The sequence below is a fragment of the Dermochelys coriacea genome, chromosome 8 (assembly GCF_009764565.3).
Source record: "Dermochelys coriacea isolate rDerCor1 chromosome 8, rDerCor1.pri.v4, whole genome shotgun sequence".
NCBI lineage: Eukaryota > Metazoa > Chordata > Testudines > Dermochelyidae > Dermochelys > Dermochelys coriacea.
In genome coordinates, this window is record NC_050075.1 from 16,895,353 (window position 1) to 16,921,596 (window position 26,244).

The 26,244-nt window shown below is 40.5% G+C and overlaps 1 protein-coding gene across 3 annotated transcripts in view; it reads right to left on the reverse strand.

Moving 5' to 3' along the window:
- The window catches only part of NR3C1 (nuclear receptor subfamily 3 group C member 1), a 166,878-nt gene that overhangs the window by 38,778 nt on the left and 101,856 nt on the right, over positions 1-26,244 (reverse strand). For all 3 annotated transcript variants that reach the window (XM_038412004.2, XM_038412005.2, XM_043491397.1), the window contains exons 3-4: positions 20,209-20,372; positions 6,947-7,063 (exon numbers count right to left, since the gene is read on the reverse strand). In XM_038412004.2, coding sequence (XP_038267932.1) covers positions 6,947-7,063; positions 20,209-20,372 — 281 coding nt within the window. The remainder of the gene's footprint in view (positions 1-6,946; positions 7,064-20,208; positions 20,373-26,244) is intronic.

Sequence of the window (26,244 nt, forward strand, 5' to 3'; positions counted from 1 at the left end):
TATGAATTTATCTAGTTCTTTTTTGAACCCTGTTATAGTCTTGGCCTTCACACCATCCTCTGGCAAGGAGTTCCACGGGTGCATTGTGTGAAGAAATACTTTCTTTTGTTTGTTTTAAACCTGCTGTTTATTAATTTCATTTGGTGACTCCTAGTTCTTGTGTTATGAGAAGGAGTAAATAACACTTCCTTATTTACTTTCTCCACACCCATCATAATTTTATACCTTACTTACTTTCTCCACACCGGTCATGATTTTATAGTGTAAGTGTAAGTTTTAAATAGCTCTCATTTTTCAGCATTCCTGAGGCATTATTTTGCATTATAGAGAAAGGTTTATCAAATCAGATTTTAAAATAAAAAAGCTGTGTTTCAATAACATGTGGAAAAAAGTCTGAAAACCAGAAACATAATACTACAATGTAAACTAAAATCCATTTTAAAAATGTCATTTTGTTTTTCATTTCAAATTGAAAGTTGTACTTCCAAACCTCCTTTAGAGTGGACTTTACAGACTTATAAGACTTTAAGGTCAGAAGGGACCATCATGATCATCTAGTCTGATCTCCTACACATTGCAGGCCACAGAACCTCACCTACCCACTCCTGTAATAGACCCCAACCTCTGGCAGAATTACTGAGGACCTCAAATCATGAGTTAAAAACTTCAAGTTACAGAGAATCCACCATTTACACTAGTTTAAACCTGCAAGTGAGCAGTGCCCATTCTGCAGAGGAAGGTGAAAACCCCTCAGGGTCTCTGCCAATCTGATTGGGGAGAAATTCCTTCTAAATGCCAAATATGGGGATCAGTTAAACCCTGAGCATGTGGGAAGACCCCTGGGAAAGAATTATCTGTAGTAACTCAGAGCCCTTCCCATCTAGTGTCCCATCATTGGAGATATTTGCAACTAGCAGTCACAGATCAGCTATATGCCATTGTAAGGCAATCTCATCATAACATCCCCTCCATAAATTTATCAAGCTCAGACAGTTAGGTTTTTTGCCCCCACAACTCCCCTTGGAAGGCTGTTCCAGAACTTCACTCTTCTAATGGTTAGAAACCTTTATCTATTTTGAAGCCTAAACGTGTTGATGGCCAGTTTATATTCATTCCTTCTTGTGTTAACACTGGTGCTTAACTTAAATAACTCCTTCTCCCCCCTGTTATTTATCCTTCTGATGTATTTATAGAGAACAATCATATCTCCCCATAGCCTTTGTTTGGTTAGGCTAAACAAGCAAGCTCGGAGTCTCCTCTCATAAGGTAGATTTTCATTCTCTGATCATCCTAATAGCCCTTCTCTGCACTGGTTCAAGTTTGAATTAATCTTTCTTCAACATGGGAAACCAGAATTGCACACAATATTCCAGATGAGGTCTCACCAGTGCCTTGTGTAATAGTACTAACACTTCCCTGTCTCTACTGGAAATACCTCTCGCCCGATGCATTCTAGGACTGTATTAGCTTTTTTCACAGCTGCAACAGACTGGTGGCTAATAGTCATCCTGTGATCAACCAATACATCCAAGTCTTTCTTCTCCTCTGTTGCTTCCAATTTATAAGCCCTCAGCTTATAGCAAAAATTCTTGTTAGTCCCTAAGAGCATGATCTTGCATTTTGCTCTATTAGATTCCATTTAATTTATATTACTGTAAACTCTACCTGCTACTTGGCTATTACAACCTTAACAAGGCAACACTCGTCTATTGTATACATAACTAGGTAAATCATACTTAGATTTTAAACCTGCTTGTTAAAATTGCTCGCTTTTGTAAAAATACCTTACATACTAAATCCATGCACTCTAAGAATCGGGAAATAAAAATCCAAGAGCAGACAGTATATGATATGCTACAGTTAAATCCACAATTAGTTTAGTGCCAAGGTATAAAGCCTTGAAAATAGAACCTATCAAAGAACACTGGGAAACTCAATATTATAATAGGGCTTGTGGAGTCCGATTATAAGCAGTTAAACTAGAGTACAAGCTACAACTAAGTACCCTGGATACTAATGGCATTTCTATATTAATCTTATAGAGTTAATATCAGATCAGGATGATTAACTATTAATCTACTATCATGTTCTGCTATTTAACCACAAAACCTACTTAAGACTAAAAAGTGTATGTGATACCAATAGTTCTCTTGCCTTTATGTAGTTTTTAGACTGAAGTTTTCAATGGTTAACATCACCTCATTGACCAAAGTATCTTAAAATGGAAGCTTAAACTAGCAGTTCTAACTCCTCCTTTATTTTACACTTTCCATATTAACCCCTGAACAAGTGCAAAATTCACTATCACATTCCAAGTATAATCCAAAGTAGTGAGGGGTTGGTCACCACCTGCTGTGCAATCTTGGGCCCCTCACAAACAGCCAAACAGCATGTAGGTCACATCCTGAATGTCTGTGTATAAATGCAACCTGCCAGCAACACTCCAGTCACACACTGGTTTCCACCAACCTTGTGTAGCTCGAAAACTTGTCTCTCTCACCAAAAGAATTTGGTCCAATAAAAAAATATTACCTCATTCATCTTGTCTCTCTAATATCCTGGGACTGACACAGCTACAACAACACTGAATGCCAAATTCAAATTCATATAACTGGAAAGGAAACTCAGCTTCTAGATAAGAAGTTTGGAAGGCAGTACTGATCCCCATCTAAATGATGGGTTTTAACTTGGAGAAAGGTGAGAAAAATATTACATTTGCAAGTTTCCATAATTGTGATTTCCTCTGAAAGAAGATGAAGTTCAAGTCACCTAAAATGCCACACAATTGTGTTTGAGAGAGAGAAAATACACAACACATTTCTTTGACCAGGATAGTTCATATGTTTAACTTTAGCAACTGATCTTGTTTTGCACCTTAGGGATGTTGAGCTTCCCATACTGTAAAAAGAGAAATACATTTTTTTTCAAAACCTCCACAGTTGTTTTGTGAAGAAACAAACCAAGCTGAGATAGCAGATCTTGTAACACCTTTTCAAACTACTAGTCCTGCCAGTCACTTTTGCCATCCAAAAGCGTTAAAGCAAAAGGCCAAAAATCTGAATTTGAATGAGTGAGCTGCTCACATTCTTTTTGGGTATGCCAACATAACAGCTGGAAAGGTACTTCCCAGGGCGGATAAGCAGATGTGCTAACTCTGCTTGTACTAGCATACTAAAAATGGCAGTGTGGCTGCGGTGGCACAGGTGATGGCTCAGGCTAGCCACCCGAGCACTGAACATTCCTGAGCGCACACATGCCTGCGTTGGATTATTTTTCATTATTTTATTTGAATCTATAAAGTTTTAAAATAGAAACTTTCCATGCTGGCAGGAAATGTTTTTCTATTTTCCAAAGCTATAGAATCTGAGTTAGAAATCTCTCCCTGTACCCTGTCTTTCATAAACATAATTAATAAATTAATTTTCTCATTCCTATATTTCAACTAATTGCAATGCAAATGTTCAATATATTTTGGCAAAAAAAAAAAAAAGGCCAGAAAGAACAGGTAACTAGTTAACATACAATAAAACAGGAGTTTTGTTAATTTCATACAGTACGGTTTTTAATAACCGAAAGCCAAATCTAGAATTTGAACCTAAGCAGGCAATTCAAAACCAAAATGCAACTTGTTAGCACACTTGCTTTCTATATTTTTGGCCCTAATCTTTTATTTGGGTCTGCTCTGGCCCATGCAGAACTCCAGTGATTTCACTAGAACTTCATGTGGGTTTAAGAATCTGCCTGTAAACATCCAACTGCAGAATCAGGACCCGAGATGTCAGTAAACACCTAATGAACCAAATTCACTAAAGGTTAATAGCAAAGTAGTCAAGAATTTCAACTCCTGAAGGAGATATATTTATCGACTTCTGGGAGCCTTCTGACAAGCAAAAATTGATTCCAGTAAAACAATAGTTGATAACCCTACTAATTTTTAAGATTTATTTTGGATTGCCATCTCTCATATTTTTTGCCATTTGTCACACAAAGTCATGTTTTCTGTGAAAACTGAGCTAAGCATTCTCATTATAAGGTATGCAGTTAGAACAGGGTTCTGTCATGCCTCAGATATTTTGTGAAGCAGGAACATAAAAGGTTATATGACAGCAAGTACTTGAGGAGTGTGGATATTCCTAAGTAAGTTTGCTTCGTCAAATGGGTTATTGGTTTTTATTAAAAACATAAAATAGTAATATGAGGGTAATGTAACAAAGAGCACTGATCCCTGTCACTATATTGAAAAAAACAACAACAACAAGGAGACCGGTGGCACCTTAAAGACTAAAACTTCTTCACTTGCATCTGAAAAACTGTTTTTTTTTTATCCACAAAAGCTTATGCCCAAATAAATCTGTTAGTCTTTAAGGTGCCACCAGTCTCCTTGTTGTTTTTGTGGATACAGACTACCACCTGATACTTGTCACTATATTGGATACTTAACATTTCAAAAGCTCACTTAACCAGACACCTGGTTTGCCACATGTCATTTTTATAATGAAGGGTAACTCTTCACTTCATATTTTGTTAATTTTCTTTGTTTGTTAGATCAATACAGAGCCATTATTTTGGGTTTCCAACAGCTACCTTGCCACTCAAGCTTCATGTTTTGTTTTTTGTTTAAAATCAATTGCAAATTATTTACAAATTTATATCCAACAAAATATATTTTACATATATCTAACAATTTTGGATATACACATATCTTTGGGATATCTACACCAATAAGCAGGATTACTTTGTACAACTGTCATAGAATCATAGAATCATAGAATATCAGGGTTGGAAGGGACCCCAGAAGGTCATCTAGTCCAACCCTGCTCAAAGCAGGACCAAGTCCCAGTTAAATCATCCCAGCTAGGGCTTTGTCAAGCCTGACCTTAAAAACCTCTAAGGAAGGAGATTCTACCACCTCCCTAGGTAACGCATTCCAGTGTTTCACCACCCTCTTAGTGAAAAAGTTTTTCCTAATATCCAATCTAAACCTCCCCCATTGCAACTTGAGACCATTACTCCTCGTTCTGTCATCTGCTACCATTGAGAACAGTCTAGAGCCATCCTCTTTGAAACCCCCTTTCAGGTAGTTGAAAGCAGCTATCAAATCCCCCCTCATTCTTCTCTTCTGCAGACTAAACAATCCCAGCTCCCTCAGCCTCTCCTCATAAGTCATGTGCTCTAGACCCCTAATCATTTCGTTGCCCTTCGTTGTACTCTTTCCAATTTATCCACATCCTTCCTGTAGTGTGGGGCCCAAAACTGGACACAGTACTCCAGATGAGGCCTCACCAGTGTCGAATAGAGGGGAACGATCACGTCCCTCGATCTGCTCGCTATGCCCCTACTTATACAACCCAAAATGCCATTGACCTTCTTGGCAACAAGGGCACACTGCTGACTCATATCCAGCTTCTCGTCCACTGTCACCCCTAGGTCCTTTTCCGCAGAACTGCTGCCGAGCCATTCGGTCCCTAGTCTGTAGCGGTGCATTGGATTCTTCCATCCTAAGTGCAGGACCCTGCATTTATCCTTATTGAACCTCATTAGATTTCTTTTGGCCCAATCCTCCAATTTGTCTAGGTCCTTCTGTATCCTATCCCTCCCCTCCAGCGTATCTACCACTCCTCCCAGTTTAGTATCATCCTGTCATCATGCATGTCCAAGAAAGATTAATTCAAACTGAAGCAGAACCAGAGAAGGGCTACTAGGATGATCAGGGAAAGGAGAACCTATCTTATGAAACAATAGTAATACAGCTTGGCTTAGTTGGCTAAGGGGAAATGTGACTGCTCTCTATAAATACATCAGAAGGTAAACACCAAAGAGAGAGAAGAACTATTTAAAAAAAAAAGCATAATGTTGGCACAAGAACAAATGGATATTAACTGGACACAAATAAATTTATGCTGGAAATTAGAATAAAGTTACTAACCATGAGAGGAGCGTGGTTCTGGAACAGCCTTTCAATAAGTAATGGGTGCAAACAACTTAACGAGTTTTAAGATGGAATTTGATAAATTTATGAATGGCATTATATGATAGGGTTGCCTGCAATAGCAGGGGAACAGACTATGACCCAGGAAGGCTCTGGCAGTAAAAGGCATTAATCACAACAACAATTCAATAGAAACGTATCAAGCATAAATAGAGAGCTATACTAATTTATTAGTAGAAAAAGTTTACTGTGATTATGCTTGATACTGAATGCTGGGGAAAAAAGTTTTAAAGCAGCTAACCACTACATCTGCAGCTGATATGGTTTTGGATTTCTCAGTAGCCATCTATGACTTAACACAAAGCAACCCACACTAGTACATGTGTATCTGTTAATGGTATATTTTCCTGAAAATTTGGCACAAGGTTTTTAAGGACCAAAATAAGTATTGATTTTCCGCTGCCTACACAGAAGGCTGACTCTCTATCCACCCAGACTTTCCCTTCCTTCAATTTTGGAAGCACAAATCTATTTCATTTCAGTGCTCTGTCCTTGATCTTTTCTTCATTTGAATTTTGAAATGGCACATCATCTTCCTAAGAGATATGGGATATGTAGGATACTTTCCCCATCTCACCCATAGCTAGGTTCCCACTGTCTGAGGTTCAGTGAAGGAAAGAGGGCAAGGGATATCTGTGTGTGTTGGTGGGGGAAAGGAATGTTCTAATTGTTGTGCATGTGTTGTGTCTGAATAAAAACAGGACATTGGTGCATACCAATGGATTGTTAAAAGACAGAGTATGGTAAGAGCTGTTGTAGGAGAGAAGGAAAGATTAGAAGCAGCACACAAAGAAAATCTTAAATTTTTGCCAATAAGAATGTGAGGGTATACCATAAAATAATGAATAACTATTTTGAACAGTTTAAGGCACTGCTCAGATGCCTGCTTATATCATAAAACCAAATGATCCTTGTCACGAGTTCAGAGAAACAATCTATTCAAGTATTTTAAGTTACCTTCTAGATTCATTCCAGCTTGAAGACATTTCCGGTAGCGACAGGCCGGACAGTTTTTTCTTCGAATTTTGTCAATGATACAATCATTTCTTCCAGCACATAGATAATTGTGCTGTCCTGAATTTACACAAAAAGAAAATATGTCCAGTTAAAACAGTGGGTACATTTTTTTCAGTTAATTTGGTTTTAGAGTTAAGAAATTGGGAAGTATTTAACACACTGAATCACTACACCTCATTTTTAGCAGACTTATTATAGTAATATCAGTATCCACAATTCCCCATCACCACACACATTTCCTAGGCAAGACATATGAAGAACTCAATACAAATAAATGTTTAAAAATTCTGGTTCTTTATGACCAATTAAGGTGGATTTTAAACTATTTTTCTCTTAAATTTATCACAAGTCATCCTCTACTGAATCTCTTCAAATTCTTTATAATGCTTTTTATAAAGTCACAAAAATCTGTAAATATTAAAATTATCAGATGATAGTATGGAAAGTTAGAGACAAGAAGAAATTATCAAACAGTCTAAATGCACCATATAGCACCCTTGAGAGAAATTTGAGAATTAAAATACAAAATTAACATTCATAATGCAGTTCACTTTAAAATATCTAACTCTATTGCTTATAGGAAAATAAGATTTCAGAAACAGCAATATGTAACTTTGCATTTCTGAGATCACGAGAAGCCAGATAGCACCAAGGCCAATTTGAGAGTGTTCATTTATAAATTCTTCAGAATATATTGATTTTAACACTTTTAAAACATGAAGGAAGAGCTCCTTGGGTAGAGCTTGTGAAGTGGATAGACTAAATCCCTTGGATTTTTATGGATCTATGGATCCAAAACTAAACTGACCTTGGAACCCTAGAAAATTGAACTACATACCTTAAAGAGTTGCTGCTCTCCATGATGGATTTCTCAGCAGAGTTAAAACAGGAGGAACACTAGAGTATATATTAATGAGTTTTAACTGTGACTAATTTTCTAAAGATCTTTTCCTGTTCAGAAATAATTATCATCAAAGGACAGCTTCTTCTCCAGTTTGAAAACTAAAATAGACTCCAGAAGCAGGTCTCTCTTCATCTGGTCTAATGCCATTGATACACAGGCTGATTAAATGGTAATTCTAAAATCTCAGAGTAAGAACTGAATCCAACTTTTGCTCTAACGGATTATTACAGTCCGGATCACTGTCCTGGCAATTTTCACATAGCATTCAACTACTGCAGAATATAAGTGGGAAACAGAAGAAAGCTTTTTACCTTTGCATTAGGGATTCAGAAAGTTTTCTAAAAATACTGTGAATTTAATATTTTTTTGCTACAATGTATCATCATCATCATCACCCCACCCATGATGCAGGCAGAGGCTATTCCAGTCTGTCTATTTCAAAAATCGGCACAAATTGTTTAGTGAAGTAACTGAAAGCCCTACTGTAGTATGATTACACTAAAGAGGTAATTTCATTATAAAAACTCTTTTGCAACTCTCTCTGAGAATAAATCAAGTGTACAGGAAATAGATTGAATTCACACTCATTTAATTGGCTAGCATTTAAAGTCTGCTGATTCTATGCCAAGTTTCTGGGACAACGGATACTTCACCTATGGGAGGGCAGTCTGGGAATTTTTTTAAGGTGAAAATAAACATTCAACTTCTCCCTGATTATCTGAGCTGTGAAAACTGCCTGTTTAGTAGCAAAAAAGTTTGATTAAGGAGTGTGTCAGGTCAATTTGTGTAATTGGCTGTGAAAGTGGGGTACAAAGACTATTACAGTGGCTTCACTCAGGCTTACTTCCTTAGGTAGCTCACTGATTTCTTGATATTCTAAAGGGAGCTTTTTTCATTCAGTTTTGTACAAGCTCCAAAAATCTTCTATCTGGAGAAAAGGAAGCAACAGGACCTTCAGGCACTAAGTTCCATCCAGAATGAAAGTAGTAAATGGACATCACAACCAAGACACTTGTTCTCATTAACAAATATGTATGTGTATATATAGATACACAAATGGACATTGCAGATCAACTAAGTAGAAAGAAATACCAATCACTGCAATAAGATGAAAAAAAAAGTAATTTTTCTTGCTTTCTCACAGAGATGCTGAAATTCGGAATATGAATATTGCAGAACAATTACAGATGATGTTCCAGGTAGGCAGTCTTTAGGAGCTGCTCCTCTTTTCCTGACACATGGTACCATTTATGGTGCTGATGCACATTACCATTAGTGATTAGCCATCACTCCTTTTTTAGATGGAATGCTCCATTGCTTCTGTGGTGTTGTAGAGCTCTGTCCCTCCATTAACATTTTGTGGTGAATGGAAATAAGGTGACTGCACACTGCTCTACTTCATGTGAGCCTGGAAGCTATGCAAAGGTATAGGATTGTATAAAAAAACCAACCTTTTCAGTCACCTTTGTAACTAAACAATGGCAGTTGAGGTAATACAGTGGTAAAGGTAGCTAATGATTAGAGAACAAATTGGAAAGTTTTTAAAAGCTCTTATTGCAGATATGAATGCTTCAAATGTATTGCTGAGGACTATATTAAACCATGATGGGAGCAGTGAAAGGTTGTTGTTGATCTAACCACTCTTGCTTTATCAACCACACTGCAGGCACGCTGCTTCTGGATATCAGAACAGACCAAACAAATCTGTTGACTCCCACGAAACAGCCACAATATAATTTACTGATTCTGTCTCTTCTGAGATTCCAACACCTTCCCACTCTTGCTTGTGTGCCTTTCCTCATGCTGCTCCCTTCTACTGAAATGACACTCCTCCCCACCTTTCAGCAGGGCTGGCTCCAGCTTTTTTGCCGCCCCAAGCAGCGAAGGAAAAAAAAACAACCACCAAGCCTCGTTGAGGTGCCGCCGAAGTGCCGCTGAAGAGGAAGAGAGGGACTGCAGGGCCCTCCACCAAAGACCCAGACGTGCCATCCTGATGACGGACAGAGTGCTACCCCTTTCTATTGGCTGCTCTAGGCACCTGCTTCCTTTGCTGGTGCCTGGAGCCGTCCCTGCCTTTCAGTATACTCATTCTCCTTTGAATCCCTCCTCAAAACCCACTTTTCCATTTGGGTATTCACCAGTCTCCTCCACACTCTTTTCCACTACCTTATTTTCAATTGAAGAGAATATCAGGACTTCTCAACCTATTTCCCTCTCCTCTACCCTCTCTTTGTCAATGCAGAGCATTGCAGCAGGGATCAAGTTTATTTTAAGTCTATATAAATGTGTTATGAAGTGTTACAATGATATAACTATATAATAATTATCACTGCTATTGGAATCCTCTAAAAAGGAGATGCAGTGTTTGAGAGTTTCTTGTATACTTACAAATAAGGACTCTGACAGGTATACCATTTAACCAAACTGTATAAGGATAAAGATTATTTCATTAAAATACAGTAATCCTCAAGGATTACAAATGGAAGGCATTAAAACTGCAGCAAATAAAGACCTTTACTCCCTTAATGACATTTAAAAGTTTAAATTACAGGGCCTGTCATGTCATATCTTATCCCTCCACAGTTCATTCAGGAGTGTCACATAGCTAAAACTGCTAATTAAACTTCCCTTCTTAAAGCAGCTCCAGAAAACTGAAACGAGCACACAACCCTGTGGCCAGGTTTTCAAAAGGGCATGGCATCCTGGATCCCCCTACTGAGAACAATGGCAACCACTGGGTGCAGAGCACTTTTCACAATATGGCCCTGCTCTTTTAGGTTTACAGTACAGGAGCTACTAAATATGCTTTGCACAAGGAAGTTCTCTGTGACCACCCAATCCAGTTCCATCCTCTGAATGGATACAAATCTGTTGTGAGGAGATCCAACCACGGATGACCATATGCTCCAAAGCTCCCTAGGTCTGGGGAGCGACTCATCCCTATTAATAGCTCTGGGTCACTAGGAACACTCTCTCCTCTTGGCAGCAGGGTGGATAAAAATGGCTGATTTTTAATGTTTTGTATATCAGATTTTTTAATTTAAATTAAATACTTGTTTATTTAAAAAAAATAAACCTACTTAAAATTACATTTGAAATTATGATAACCTCTGTTCAGGCCTAAACTTAGTATAATCTATTAAAATAATTTAAATTAAATAAAAAATATTAAGCAGTACATGTTTGCTGCCAAGCTTTTTTTTTTTTTTTTTTTTTAAGTCAGACCACTGAACTGGTGGAAGTCACTCACTAAGCACCTGAACCTAGAGTTTATGACGTGCTAAACTAGCTTTCAACAGCAGTAAGCTCTTCTGCAGGTCCAGAAAAAGGATCTTCTTCATTTCAGTTTATTCAACTGGTTGAGTTCAATGACTAGTTGAGAGGATGAGTTTGCTAGTTCTAAAATCTTGAAGGACATGGTGACCAGAAATAATCAGTTCAATTCACTAATTATAGATCATACTTCCTTTGCTTAATAAATCAATTAATTTTAAATATAAAACATGTTTTGATAACTGTTCTGATAACTTTTTTCTTATGCATGTGGAACATTTTTAGGTAGTTTCATTTAAATAATCAATCAATATTAAAATGCTGTTTTTGTGTATTTTAAATTGAATTTCCATCCAAATAGAACTTGACACAAAACACAAGTAAAAAAATGAATCATCATCTGGTAAATAAGAAGTGCATTATTCATAATTTTCTTGCAAAATAAAAGTAGTAAAAATTAAGAATCTGAATAAATATACGTTAAGCTATATATGGTGTATCTGCCTGATTAGCAAAAAGAACCACCAAATGTACCATAAAAGGCTATATTTAGTTGCAAATCTGTCTGGATGACTCTTCCTAATGTCAGCTCTCCACCAGGTGAGAGACACCTCCTCCTTTTCTGGCCTTTTTATACATTAAAAACAAGCAACACATATACCAGTTCAAGCTGGCTCCCAATAGAGGACACAAGGTCTGATATAAAATGGAAGTCAAAAAATAAATTAGGTGACATAACTTAGTACAGGTCTACAGCAATCTGTCACATCCTCAAACTCTGGTCCCAATCCACAGATCCCCCTTATGCTGCATTCCATACCAGGAAAATTCCATGCTTACCTGAAAGTTTCCTGTCTTCAGGCAGTAAAGTCCACAGATCAGTTATAATGGATACTTCAGCCTGCTTGCAGCTCAAAGGCAGAACCAGACCTGTCAGTCACTGGCAGACGAGGAATGCCTCACCCAGAGAAGCTGCTGTCAGTTGAGAGAACTTCCACAGCCAAAATAATTCTATTCTAGTTTCCTAAATTACAGATTGGGCTAAATATTCTTTGAGGAAAAAAAGCATAATCTCCCCTTTGGCAGAGAGAATGAGATATTCTCCTTAATGAAACAAATCCAAGTCTTTGGGTTTCAATTTTTCATCTATATTCTGGATGATCCATTTGTCTCCAGTGTGCTAGATCTGTGGACCTTATTATCTGAAGAAAGGAAATTTTACATATATCCTCCATCTTCTTCCCTTTGGCACCAAGACATGGAGAAGACTTCTGCCAAAAAATGGCACTGACTAAAGACTGTATGATAAATATGTAGAAGTTGGTGAATGTATGTATTTATGGCTGCCTAGTAGATATCAATATAGGAAATACTCCAGAAAATTTATCACTCTGCGTGTTTCCACTTTTCCTCTCTCTACAGAATCCTGATAAGAAAAACTGCCCTTGGACAGATAAAGGTGAATCAAATTTGGGAGCCCCCAGCCCCCACAAAAGCTACCATCCATATGCACACCAGAAGAATTGTCTATGGAACAGTACAATGGGAAATGGAGATAAGCTCCTTTAGGAATTTATTCAGATGATTCAGACAGAGCTCTGCTATGTGTGCTCCTGATTATCTGTGGCTAAAAACAGCATGTGGAATAGGCTGTACGTCTCTGATATGAAGTAGATGATGGATAGTTTCATTCAGGTCCTGACATTTCTATGGGGTTGCTAGAGACTGGGAATAGAACAAAGTTGTTCCTATGATCCTTGCTCCACAGAATATCCCCTTTGGACAATATCCAGTGACAACAGTTTTTACCAAAGCTATAGGTAGCCATATGCTCCCAAAGTAAAAGACTCTGACATCAATTGGGGGTCTAATTCCAGACAGGGCTGGCTGGAGGCCACGCTGATAGCTCTGAGGCAACTGATAGCAGCTAGTGATGTCGCCTCAGCCCTTGTTCTAGCTACCACTTGCAAAGTGGTATTTTTTCCTGTTATACTTCAGAGACTGCTTCAACTTTCTAAAAATCTGTATTCCTTCCTATAGTGTCTAGCAGGAACGAGGACTGCAAGATGGCTTTTCTGATAATTCTGAATAACCTCAGGTTTTCATAAAAGCTTCCCATTATATCACAAAAAGAGCTGGGAGCTGCTTTGCTTACACATTTAATTTCAAGGACTAAAGCCCCACATACCTGTGTGAAACAGATTTGTATCCCACTGTTTTCCAGGGAGAAGCCCTTAGAGATATTTTGGTTGAGAATAATGTCCCCCCATGTTGGTGTTGTTTGTGAAAGATGGATAGCCAGCTAGGATGATTCATCTCAAAATGAGTAAGGATTGCTGCAAGGAAGAGACATCAGACACCAAACCTTTTCATCTGCCCTTTAGGAGCTAGCATGATTCTTCCAAGGCAAGACTGACATTATATAGCTTAGGATGTGAGAATTATGGTAAGCTTTTAATTAAAAAAAAATCTTCCCCAACAACTGCAACTTGCCCTCATCTTTCTGCTTGTCATATAAGGTGGCAGAACCTGGTCCATTTCATAATGCTTGTGTTTGCACCCCAAAATCATATTGGTGCTGAGGGAAAAGGGTTGAGCTAGCTTACACATTGTAAGCTCATATCTACGCTCTCTTTCTCTTTTTTTTTTTAAATTGTTGCCTTCCTGAGATCAGGGAGAAATCTTGACAGTCGTTTATCACAATGCTGTCATCTAATGATCTCAAAAAATACATACACCCATTTATAGAATATAACAGGTTGATGAGCATTATTGTTTACAGCAAATGTTGTAAAACTGCTATAATACTATTACGGGATCATTTAAGATAAACTTATCAATTTCCATATAGCATGTCACACATAGCTGGCAAACAGTCTACTTAAACTTTGACCTTCAAAATCACATGCCCTATATAAGTTTTACCACATATTAACACACACAAATTACATAAAAATGACACCAACACCACAACCAATGAAAGAAAAGCAAACAAAAATAAATGATACCAAGCCAAGATAACAATAAACCCTCTCACACTGTCTGTGAATGGGTGCATTATATAAATGTACATGTATTCCATGCTTTAGGTACTCACAGCACTATCAATTTTATTTTACTAGGAACATAGTCTAGATATGAGAAAGTTACTTACTTTACAGTAATTGGAAGTTTCTCAAGATGGGTGGTCTCTATATGTATTCCACTGTGGGTATGCATGTACTTCATGCGCCCAGAGCTGGAGAATCCTGAAAGCAATGTCACTTGGCTCATGTATGCATCCTCACTCTCCTCATGGCTCCAACCATGGAGATAAAAGGTAGAGTAGACTGATTATCTCTCCAATTCTTTCACTCCCACAAATTGAAGAATGCAGAGGTGAAGGAGGGGGTGGGTAGTGCAATATAGATAGGGACCACAGACCTCGAAGCATCTTCACTTGCGATAAGGTAAGTAACTTTCTCTTCTTCTTTGACGGCTGGTTCCTATGTCTATTCCACTGCGGGTGACTGATAAGCAGTACTCAAATAGGAGGAGGATACTAGTGGCACAGCTATTTGAAGAACCACTATCCCGAACAGGACCACCCCTAGCTATTCTGGGGCCCTAAGCAGCAGCATCCCCCCAGGGGGGCGGGACTGTCTTGGGGGGGTAGGGGGAACCGCCCCTCCCCCCAGCACTCACCGGCAGTGTGGCTGGGGCCGGGTCACTGCACTTCCTGCTACCGGTAAGTGCAGGCCCAGCCCTGCAGCAATCCTCAGGGGAGTGGGAAGAGCTGGGGCGTGGAGGAGCAGGGCGGGGGCTTTTGGGAAGAGGTGGAGTGGGGGCAGGGCAGGGGCAGAGCAAGGGTGGGGGCCATGGGGAAGAGACAGAGCAGGGGCTGGAGCAGCATGCAGCTGCACTGGGCACCAGGAAATTTGGTGCCCCAAATTTCCTGGTGCCCTATGCAGCTGCGTACTTTGCATATGGGTAGGGACTGCCCTGGTCCCAAAAGACGTGTCACCCTTTCCTTGGTGCTCAAGAGGAACCTGCTCTATTGCTTCTTGCTGTAAGGACGACTCCATTTCTTGTTTGCGAATCTCCTTGTTAGAATGGCCCCTGAAAAGGGGCAGGAATGAAGAATGTGGAGAGAGCAAGGAAGTAAATTCAATTGCATAATCGGAATGGATGAAGATTAAACACCCACTTGTCCATTGTTATTTCACTCCAGGTCTGGAAAAATGTTAGTCTGTATTCGCAAAAAAATAAAAGGAGTACTTGTGGCACCTTAGAGACTAACAAATTTATTTGAGCATAAGCTTTCGTGAGCTACAGCTCACTTCATCAGATGCAGTGGAGCTACTGATGTAAATAGAGTTACTCACATGAGTAGAGCTTTGCAAATTCAGATCTTTTATTTGTAAGATACATGATCATAGAGCCAGATGTGTGGGAATCAGCAGTTGGCGATATCATTCATTTGCAGCTCTTGAACTCCTGTCAAAATGTTCATTTGGCTGGGGGCAGGATGATGCTGATGCTCAGGCTGGCAGAAGATGCAGGGAAACAGGACTTCTGAATCCACCGCCCCTTACAGGGTGGCTTACAAGGCTGCTGGTGGTAAAGTGGTTGATTGCCTGTGGAATTTTCTCTTGGGGCCACTGTATATGTTCCCAGAGAGAGGAAGGTGGCCTTGGAGTCCTTTAGAATGTGTAAGGACCCATCTATCTTTTGGTTAGAGATGGGTTTCATCCAAGGGCAGGTTCTCCACAGTGTTCTGGATACCTCTGAGAAACCTCAAAGCGTGAAGCAGTGATTCAAGGCACATGACAATGGCTATTGCCATTTATCTTGAAGATGTGTCTGCTGCTTCTGCCACTGAACCTGGCAACCAACTTGCCTTCCTCAATGAGAGCCTGCAATGGAGCTGTCGTGTTGAGGAAACTTGTTGATGAAGTCCATGGATTTGGAATATTTCAGGTAATCATACTTAGGCAACAGTGCTTGGTAATTGGCTATTCTGAACTGAGGGTTAGAAGAAGTGAAGACCTTCCTTCCTAATAAATCTAGGTGTTTACCGGCTTTGTCAACCAGAGTAGACTTAGGGTATTGCTGTCTAGAAGTCTCCATAGCAAACTGGATAACCAAAGAGTTAGGTGCAGAATGAGAAGACAATAGCATTTTTCTGCTCTCTTAGGGGTAGGGGCACTAGTGGCTGGGGTACGCCAGACTGCTCTTGCTGGTTCCAGAATGGCTTCATTAACAGAAAGCACTATTTGGCTGGATCCAAGGCCTGTAGGATGTCCAGGAGTTTATGCTGGGGATCCTGAATTTCCTCAAGGGAGATCTGCAGTGCCACTATCATTCTACATAACAGTTCCTGGAATTGCTTATGGTCACTAGGGATATGTATGGGAGAAGATATTGGAGCAACTGCTTCATCCACAGATGATGTGGACAGTCTTGTCGGTACCAGAAGAATTGCTGGATCTGGCTCATAATCCTCCCGCTTCCATGGGGTCAGATGGAAGCTCTGGCTATCCTCTTACAGGGGAAGGGTGAACTGACTCCCTAGCAGATCATGTCAACTCTGCAGCGTGGTACAGCCCCAATATGGCCAGTATGACAAGTCAAAGTGTGGTTGTGGAGGTGCCCACAGCATGGGGTACCAACAGCTGTGAGGCAGGTGCTGAGGTGGAGGTTGGCTCCAGACTAGTCCAGATCCCCTGTCCTCAGAGGTTTCAGAGTAGCAGCCGTGTTAGTCTGTATTCGCAAAAAGAAAAGGAGTACTTGTGGCACCTTAGAGACTAACAAATTTATTAGAGCATAAGCTTTCGTGAGCTACAGCTCACTTCATCGGATGCATTTGGTGGAAAAAACAGAGGAGAGATTTATATACACACACACAGAGAACATGAAACAATGGGTTTATCATACACACTGTAAGGAGAGTGATCACTTAAGATAAGCCATCACCAACAGCGGGGGGGGGAAGGAGGAAAACCTTTCATGGTGACAAGCAAGGTAGGCTAATTCCAGCAGTTAACAAGAATATCAGAGGAACAGTGGGGGGTGGGGTGGGAGGGAGAAATACCATGGGGAAATAGTTTTACTTTGTGTAATGACTCATCCATTCCCAGTCTCTATTCAAGCCTAAGTTAATTGTATCCAGTTTGCAAATTAATTCCAATTCAGCAGTCTCTCGTTGGAGTCTGTTTTTGAAGCTTTTTGTTGAAGGATAGCCACTCTTAGGTCTGTGATCGAGTGACCAGAGAGATTGAAGTGTTCTCCAACTGGTTTTTGAATGTTATAATTCTTGACGTCTGATTTGTGTCCATTCATTCTTTTACGTAGAGACTGTCCAGTTTGGCCAATGTACATGGCAGAGGGGCATTGCTGGCACATGATGGCATATATCACATTGGTAGATGCGCAGGTGAACGAGCCTCTGATAGTGTGGCTGATGTGATTAGGTCCTATGATGGTATCCCCTGAATAGATATGTGGACAGAGTTGGCAACGGGCTTTGTTGCAAGGATAGGTTCCTGGGTTAGTGGTTCTGTTGTGTGGTGTGTGGTTGCTGGTGAGTATTTGCTTCAGATTGGGGGGCTGTCTGTAAGCAAGGACTGGTCTGTCTCCCAAGATCTGAGAGAGCGATGGCTCGTCCTTCAGGATAGGTTGTAGATCCTTGATGATGCGTTGGAGAGGTTTTAGTTGGGGGCTGAAGGTGATGGCTAGTGGCGTTCTGTTGTTTTCTTTGTTGGGCCTGTCCTGTAGTAGGTGACTTCTGGGTACTCTTCTGGCTCTGTCAATCTGTTTCTTCACTTCAGCAGGTGGGTATTGTAGTTGTAGGAATGCATGATAGAGATCTTGTAGGTGTTTGTCTCTGTCTGAGGGGTTGGAGCAAATGCGGTTATATCGTAGCGCTTGGCTGTAGACAATGGATCGAGTGGTATGATCTGGATGAAAGCTAGAGGCATGTAGGTAGGAATAGCGGTCAGTAGGTTTCCGATATAGGGTGGTGTTTATGTGACCATCGCTTATTAGCACCGTAATGTCCAGGAAGTGGATCTCTTGTGTGGACTGGTCCAATGGACACAAATCAGATGTCAAGAATTATAACATTCAAAAACCAGTTGGAGAACACTTCAATCTCTCTGGTCACTCGATCAGAGACCTAAGAGAGGCTATCCTTCAACAAAAAAGCTTCAAAAACAGACTCCAACGAGAGACTGCTGAATTGGAATTAATTTGCAAACTGGATACAATTAACTTAGGCTTGAATAGAGACTGGGAATGGATGAGTCATTACACAAAGTAAAACTATTTCCCCATGGTATTTCTCCCTCCCACCCCACCCCCCACTGTTCCTCTGATATTCTTGTTAACTGCTGGAATTAGCCTACCTTGCTTGTCACCATGAAAGGTTTTCCTCCTTTCCCCCCCCTGCTGCTGGTGATGGCTTATCTTAAGTGATCACTCTCCTTACAGTGTGTATGATAAACCCATTGTTTCATGTTCTCTGTGTGTGTGTATATAAATCTCTCCTCTGTTTTTTCCACCAAATGCATCCGATGAAGTGAGCTGTAGCTCACGAAAGCTTATGCTCTAATAAATTTGTTAGTCTCTACGGTGCCACAAGTACTCCTTTTCTTTTTGTCCTCAGAGGAGAAGACATCAGTTCCTCAGAGGTTAAGAATCTACTGAGAGAGAAAATGCCAATTCTGGATCCATCAGTGGTATTGACGGTTCAGCTAGAAGGAAATGGCTGGACAATGGGATGGAGGACACACTCCTCCCTTAAGGAAATTGGGGGATCAGGGAGAGCGAAAATGTCATCAGGTGGAGCATGAGACTCTGCTGTCCCTGGAGTGTGATGGATCCTGTCTCTCCAAACCAACAGAGCCAGAGCAAATATAGTCTGTGCCACACTCAGGCAAGGTAAAGCTGGTATTATTGGTGTTTGAAGCTTCTGATGACTGCCCTTTGTTGGTGCTGTCAGTTCTGAGTGTTTAGGCTTAATTGGTGCCAAACGAACTGATGCTGCCAGAACATGCTCTGGTACTGACAGAACATTAGATGTGTGGGCTTTATTGTCATGGCCACGAGTCTCAGGATGTTCTATGTCCTCATGGGGTGAGCGGGAAGATCTGCTCGACTTATGCAGGGTTGTATCCAACTTCTTAGAAGTGGACCTGGAGGAGGATTTGCTCTCATGTTTATGAGAATGCTCCCTGCCTTCTTGACAAGACCCTGATGGGGTCTGTGGGAGAAGATTCCCTTGCCTAACTCAGACCTCATGGCAGGAAGCGCAATCCTTGCTGAGTCAAGCTGCTGAACGGGGTTGGGGGAAAGGTCCCCCAGCCTGGATCCGACTGTGATATTATAGCTTTCTCCATTAAGTATTTCTTAAGACAAATTCCTGCACTTCCTGGTACTAGTGGGAAAAGTGCACCAGACACTGCACTGTGCCGTGACACTAGCTTCCCCATGGCAGGACAGGAAGCACTGATGGTCATCACAGACTGAGAAGGAGCATGGGCAACAAGTACAGATCTTGAAGTGTACAGGCCTGAATGTAGTACAGCACCCTTAACATGGTGCACAAGGGTAATTCCCCAAGATGGAGAATTACTTAACTATAAAACTTAGCTAAAACTATTGAGTAAAATTCAAAACTATTTACTATATATTTTTACAGACTAAAGAACAAAGGAAGACAAAGATCCGGATGCTGGAGGATCTGACCTAGGTCATGCGGTGGTAAGAAGGAACTGAAGAGGCGGTTGGTCAGCTCTGGTCTTTACCTCCACAGTTGGAGGCACTGAGGACAGCGAGGGTACATGAGCTGACCAACGGACACTACTTTCAAAATTCTCTGACTCTGGGCACATGGTGTACACGCATACCCACAGTGGAATACACATAGGGGTCAGCATTTGTAGAAGAAATAGTTAATATCCCATAGGATTCCTGCAGAGGCATTAGATTGTACATATGTTTTATAATTTTTAACAGATAATAAACTCTTCAAAACACATCCTACCTTCCACAGCTCTTTTGAAGAATACTTTGCAGCTGCCACACGTCAGGACACCATAATGACATCCAGAGGCTTCATCGGAACAGACCAGGCAAAGCTTGGGAGGTGGTCCTGTTGCTGTTGAGGTGGTGGATGGAGAAGAGCTTACATCAGATCTCACTCCAGGGCTAAAAAACAAACAGGAGGAAGAAATTTCAGTCATACTTCTTGGAAAACCATGTCATAGTCAGAAGAGGAGTCACGTATGTTAAGTAACTTCAGTAATGTATTTACATAGTATATTTTGCATTTAGACCTGTTAAATCTATCATCTTTGTTACAGATTATGTACCCAGTGATATGCAGGTATTAAAACATTGTATTGCTTATATCAGAGTCATGATTAAAACAATATTCTTTTTCCAGGCTACTAATTAATCACAGAAATTCGAGGATGGAACTTCACATCTTAGTCAGCAGGTGGAAATTCCTATAGCTTTCTAGATTTTAATGCATACTGAAAATTAACCCCTATATTAATAGAAGTAATGGACCCACTCGATCCAGGAGCTTGAACTAAGATATTTAACAATACTAAGGTTCCCAGATATCCCTAATGGGGAAGAGGGGGAGTTGGAGGAGTGAGAGAGACCCTGTTGCTCTTTAATCTTCTATCCTAAGTCCCCCATACTTTGTAAAATCCACAACTTTTTTTTTAAATGTTGTTTTAAATCGGTATTTCCCAAACTGTGGAAAACGGAGTTTCAGGAATAAAACCCAATGAAGTGCCACTGCCCATTCCATGAGTTGTTAAAGGCCTGCCCATCTTAATTTATGCATCTTCAGCCTCATTTCCCCCCTCCTCTCTGCCTAAGCTAGTCCTACATCAGCCCGTCTCCACTTTATAATACACTTATAAATCTTCATACCACTTCTCCTTTCTTACACATTTTAATGAGATGTGAAACAATTAAAATATCCCATTTGCTTCCGAGTGAGCATCAGCTAAATGAATGGGACAATTCACACCAGACTCTCCAGCAGATATTGCTGCATCAGTTATACTTGCTTCATGCTTTGAAGATTTTCTTTGCAGCCAAACAACTTTCAAACAGAGGCTTTCAAACAAATAATAATAAATAAATAATACGAATACTACAACTAATAATAATGCATACAAAAACCGCTGGAGAACAAGTAGGCGGCCTTTGCTGCAGCTGGTGCTTTGTATCCTTTACTAGGGAACAGTTAACCTGTTGGGATCACCACTTTAGATCAGTCTTAAATGCTAGATAGTATAATTCACAAATGTCTCCACTTCTAATCTCCCACTTTACCTAACATTCTTGTAGAAAACTAAACTGTAGTTAATGTGTATTTTTTTGAAAATTTATATTCAGAAAGCTTTGCTGACAGGCTCAGTGTCTCCTGTCCAAACACAACAGTGTTTGTCTCAGGGTTATCAGCAAGAGATAGTTTAATAATTATTATTCTATGGGCTATCTGCAAAAATAATAAGGAAAGAAATTTAGCAGAACCATGACAAGCTTACATTAAGAAAGAGTTTAACAACATTTCTCTTTTATGGGATTAATGTCAATATCTAAAGAGTCGCAGTCAGTGAACATGTGGAAATTTGGCTGAGAAAAATTAAAATCCATGAGCAGAAAGAGTACAAACTAGTCAGAAACAGATTCTATTGAGACAAACAACAATTATTTAGAACATCTAAACAAAAGATTGCAATGTAGAATAAGAAAGTAGGATTCTTTATTGAATAACTTAGTGTGCCTCAAAACAGAGCAATAAAAACAAGCAAAATCCCATGTGGAGGTAAATCCACATGCTTGTTTATCAAATGATTAATAAAAACAAGCCCAAGTTCTTGTCAGAGAAAAATGAAATAAGATCGAACAGTTAAAAGCTAAATCTGTGTATCATGATTATTTTTTTTAAAATGGATTTGGAAAGTATTAAGCAAAATAAAAATAAAGCTCAATGCATCTTGATAACACCAAATAATAACTGAACTCAAAAGACGAGGAAGCAAACTTGTTTAGTAACAGGGCTCAATAATTACAGGCAGCTTTGATTAGTGTTATGGAACCAATAGAACTTTCCACATAAATAACTAATGGGGAAAATAGAGATGTACATTTTTTATTCAAGTCTATTTTGGTTTTCTAATTATATCGTTTGTTGATTTTCTTACACCTAACCCCCTGTCCGTCCATCCTTCAAGCCCCAGACCATAACTTCTGTCTGAAACACAGACAACTTAAAGTGATCATTTTGGCAAACTGTATGCAAAGGAGAAGTTTCTTTAAGGGTGTGGATCCAAAACCTTTGAAGTCAATGGGAACTATGCCATTTACTTGAAATGGGAGAAAGATAATACCCTAACCCAGGAGATTGCTTTTATTATAGTTCACTTTTGTTCACTGCACAGGGAGTCTTTCTTTGTTAGAGTCAAAATAGCAGCATGAAGAAATCATGAATACACAATGCATAGTTTTAAATCATCCCATAAATAATGAACACTCATTAATTTGCTAATTTTGCACGTTTTTAAGAATAGGTTATAAACTGTATGCCTTTCCCTCCTTGCAGAATCACCTACAAACCACTGCTCAAATAACAGACGGAAATCAGGCATGGAAGGTAATTTCTAAAATTAGTCTAAGATTATTTCCTCCCCCCTCCCTCCACACACATTGGAAAATGAAAAATATTTTTCCTTGGGGTACTTAATGTTTCTCATTGAGATAGTCATATTTAGTACTAAGCCCCCCCCCCCATGCTCAAAGATTCCTCTTCATTTCCTACTGTGGAGAAAATCTTCAGGTTCAATAACAGGTCAAGGTTACCATTTAATACAACTATCCATTCAAAGAATCCAGGACAATGAAGGAAAATGTATGTGGAATGGAGTTACTTTTTGAATTCACTTTGATATTTGGCTGTTTTCTCACTAATGGTAAATATTTTTCTAACAATACGATCAACAGATTGGACCAGGAAATTCAATATTCAGGAAAGTTCCTGAAAGAACCACTGCTATTATCAGCATCTGTCTCTACTGTCATCTACAGAAGCATTCAAACCTTTCTAAACCTGTGATTACCACATGGTCACTTGGCACTTTCTAACCTTAACACTCCACTTTTTCTAAGACAATATCTATGTTGCACCTCTTCACACATGGTGGTTTGAGTGAGATGTTTTCACCATTTGCTTCTGCAATACTTTTCAGGAGTACTTTAAATCATCATAGTGGATGAAGACTATATGATGCATAAGTAAGCCTATGACAGGTTCTCAGTCTCCTCAAAATCATAGGTTTCAGAGTAGAAAGCCGTTGAAGTGAGCTGTAGCTCACGAAAGCTTATGCTCAAATAAATTTGTTAGTCTCTAAGGTGCCACAAGTACTCAAAATCACAGTCTGCTATTTTCTTGCTTTTAGGAGGGAGAGCATGGGCAGTAAGTAGAGCCCTCCTTCGGGGAGGCTAGCTCCCAGCTCCACCTGTTCTGCTCCCAGTGGCCAGAGCCCTGCCACCCCCCTGCAGCTGGAGCCACAAGACCCCTGCCACATCCTAGTGGCTGGAGCCATGAGCCCCTCCCACCTGGAGAAGCACCGACCATCTCTCCCGCCCTCCCCGGCTGGAGGAGGCCCTGAGCGCCCCCGCAGCCAGGAGCATTGGGCCGGCCACAGCCATGCCGTGCTTCCCCTGCCCAGACCCCAAGCTATCCCAGGGAAAAGTGTCTCCTCCCGAAGAAACTTTTGATATGCCGCGTGCAGGTTCCCGAGTGGCTGAGGAAGTGGTATTTGCTACTCAGCTTCCTGGGTTCATCAATAATCTCTCTGGAGTCAAGGAGATTATGGATGAACCCAGGGAGCTGAATAGAAATATACTGCCTCCTCAGCCACCCCGAACCTGCATGGGGCGTAATAAAGCAAAAACTTCGCCCCACCAAATCCCACAACCCAGCATCCAGCAGCATGTTGCCTTTTTAGCAACTGCATCATATTGTTGACTCATTTTCAATTTGTGATCCACTGTAACCCTCAAATCCTTTTCTGCTGTACTGTTGCCTAGCCAGATATTCCCCATTTTGTAGTTGTACATCTGAGTGTTCCTTCCTAAGTGTAATATTTTGCACTTGTCTTTACTGGATTTCATCTTCTTGATTTCAGATCAATTCTCCAATTTGCCAAGGTCATTTAGAATTCTAATCCTGTCCTCCAAAGTGTTACCAACCCTTCCCAGCTTGGTGTCATCTGCAAATTTAATAAGCATACTCTCTACTCCGTTATCCAATTAGTTAATGAAAATATTGATTAGTATCAGACAGGCCTTGCACCTGTGGGTCCTCCCTGGATACATCCCCCCACTTTGACAGAGAAGCATTAATAACTACTCGGAATACAATCTTTCAACCAGGTTTCGACCAATCTTATAGTAACTTCCCTAGTTTGCTTATAAGAATGAAATGAGAGACTGTGTCATAAGCCTTACTAAAATCAAGATATATCTACAGCTTCCCCTCTATCCGCTAGGACAGTAGCCCAGTCAAAGAAGGAAATGAGGTTCACTTGGCATGCTTGGTTTTTGACAAATCCATGTTAGCTATTACTGAGGCTGTGAGTTTGTCACAAAGGTCACAGAAGTCATGGATTTTGTGACTTTTCATGACCTCCGTGACTTCTGCAATGGCTGATGAGGCTGGCCTGCGGGCCACCTGAGCAGCTTGGGCAGCCCTTGGGCTAGCCGCATCGACCACTGCTGGGGCAGTCCCGGGCCATCCCCCTCCCCCCACCCCAACAGCAGCAGGAGTTTGGGGGGGGCGGCAGCTCAGGGTCCAGGAGGAGGTGAGGGCTCTGGGTGGTGCTTACCTCAGGAGGGGGAGGGGGGCGGACTCCCCAGAAGCGGCAACATCAGCTCCTAGGGGAGACATGGCCAGCACGCCGCCTCCGCCTGCAGGCACCGCCCCCACAGCTCCAATTGGCCACGGTTCCCAGCCAATGGGAGCTGCAGAGCCAGCACCCGGGGAGGAGCAGTGCGCAGAGCTGCCTGGACACATCTCCACCTAGGAGCTAAGGGAAGGGGATGTTGCTGCTTCTGGGGAGGTGCGGAGCCAGGTAGGGAGCCTGCCAGCCCTGCCAACACCAGCTCCAGCGGGGATCCTAGCCTCCCTCCCCCCCAAACACCCATGGTGCCCCCGGGCTGCGTCCCTCCCCAAGATTTAGTCAGGGGTATATAGTACAAGTCATGGACTGGTCACGGGCTTGAATTTTTGTTTACTGCCTGTGATCTGTCCATGACTTTTATTAAAAATACCTGTGACTAAAACGTAGCCTTAGCTATTACTAGTATCCTTTAGGTCCTTACAATTGATTAATAATTTGTTCCAGTATCTATTCAGGTATCAAAGTTAGGCTGACTGGTATATAATTCCCCAGGTTCACTTTATTCTTCTTTTTAAAGACAGGTATCACTGTTTGTCCTTCTTCAGTTCTCTGGGAATTTACCCATCCTCCTTGAATTCTCAAATATAATTTCTAACGGTTCCAAGATTGGTTCAGTTAGCTCAAGAACCCTAGACTAATTCCGATTACATCTAATTTATCTAAATATTCTTTTAAATCTGTTATCTCCCTATTTCAGGCTGCATTCCTTCCCCTTTGTTAGCATTAATTGTGTAGTTATCTGGTCACCATTAACCCTTTTAGTAAAGAATGAAGCGAAATAGGCATTAGACATCTCACTGATGCCATCTATTATCAGCTCTCCTTCTTGCTAAGTAGAGGACCTCCGCTTTCCTTTCCAGAGAGAATATGGTGGATAATAGTCTCACCAACACTAATTTAAACTTAATACTTGAACTTAAATAGCCAAACCAGCATGTACAAAACAGCAAATCCAGTTAGAATGATTGACCTCTGAGACCTGAGCATTGAAATGGGATAAAAAAACTTCCAAATTGTGTGTTGGACAAATGAAAACCTTATGTCGTATGAGATTTTCAGGCATCTTATACTCTGTCTTTTATTAATAAAGG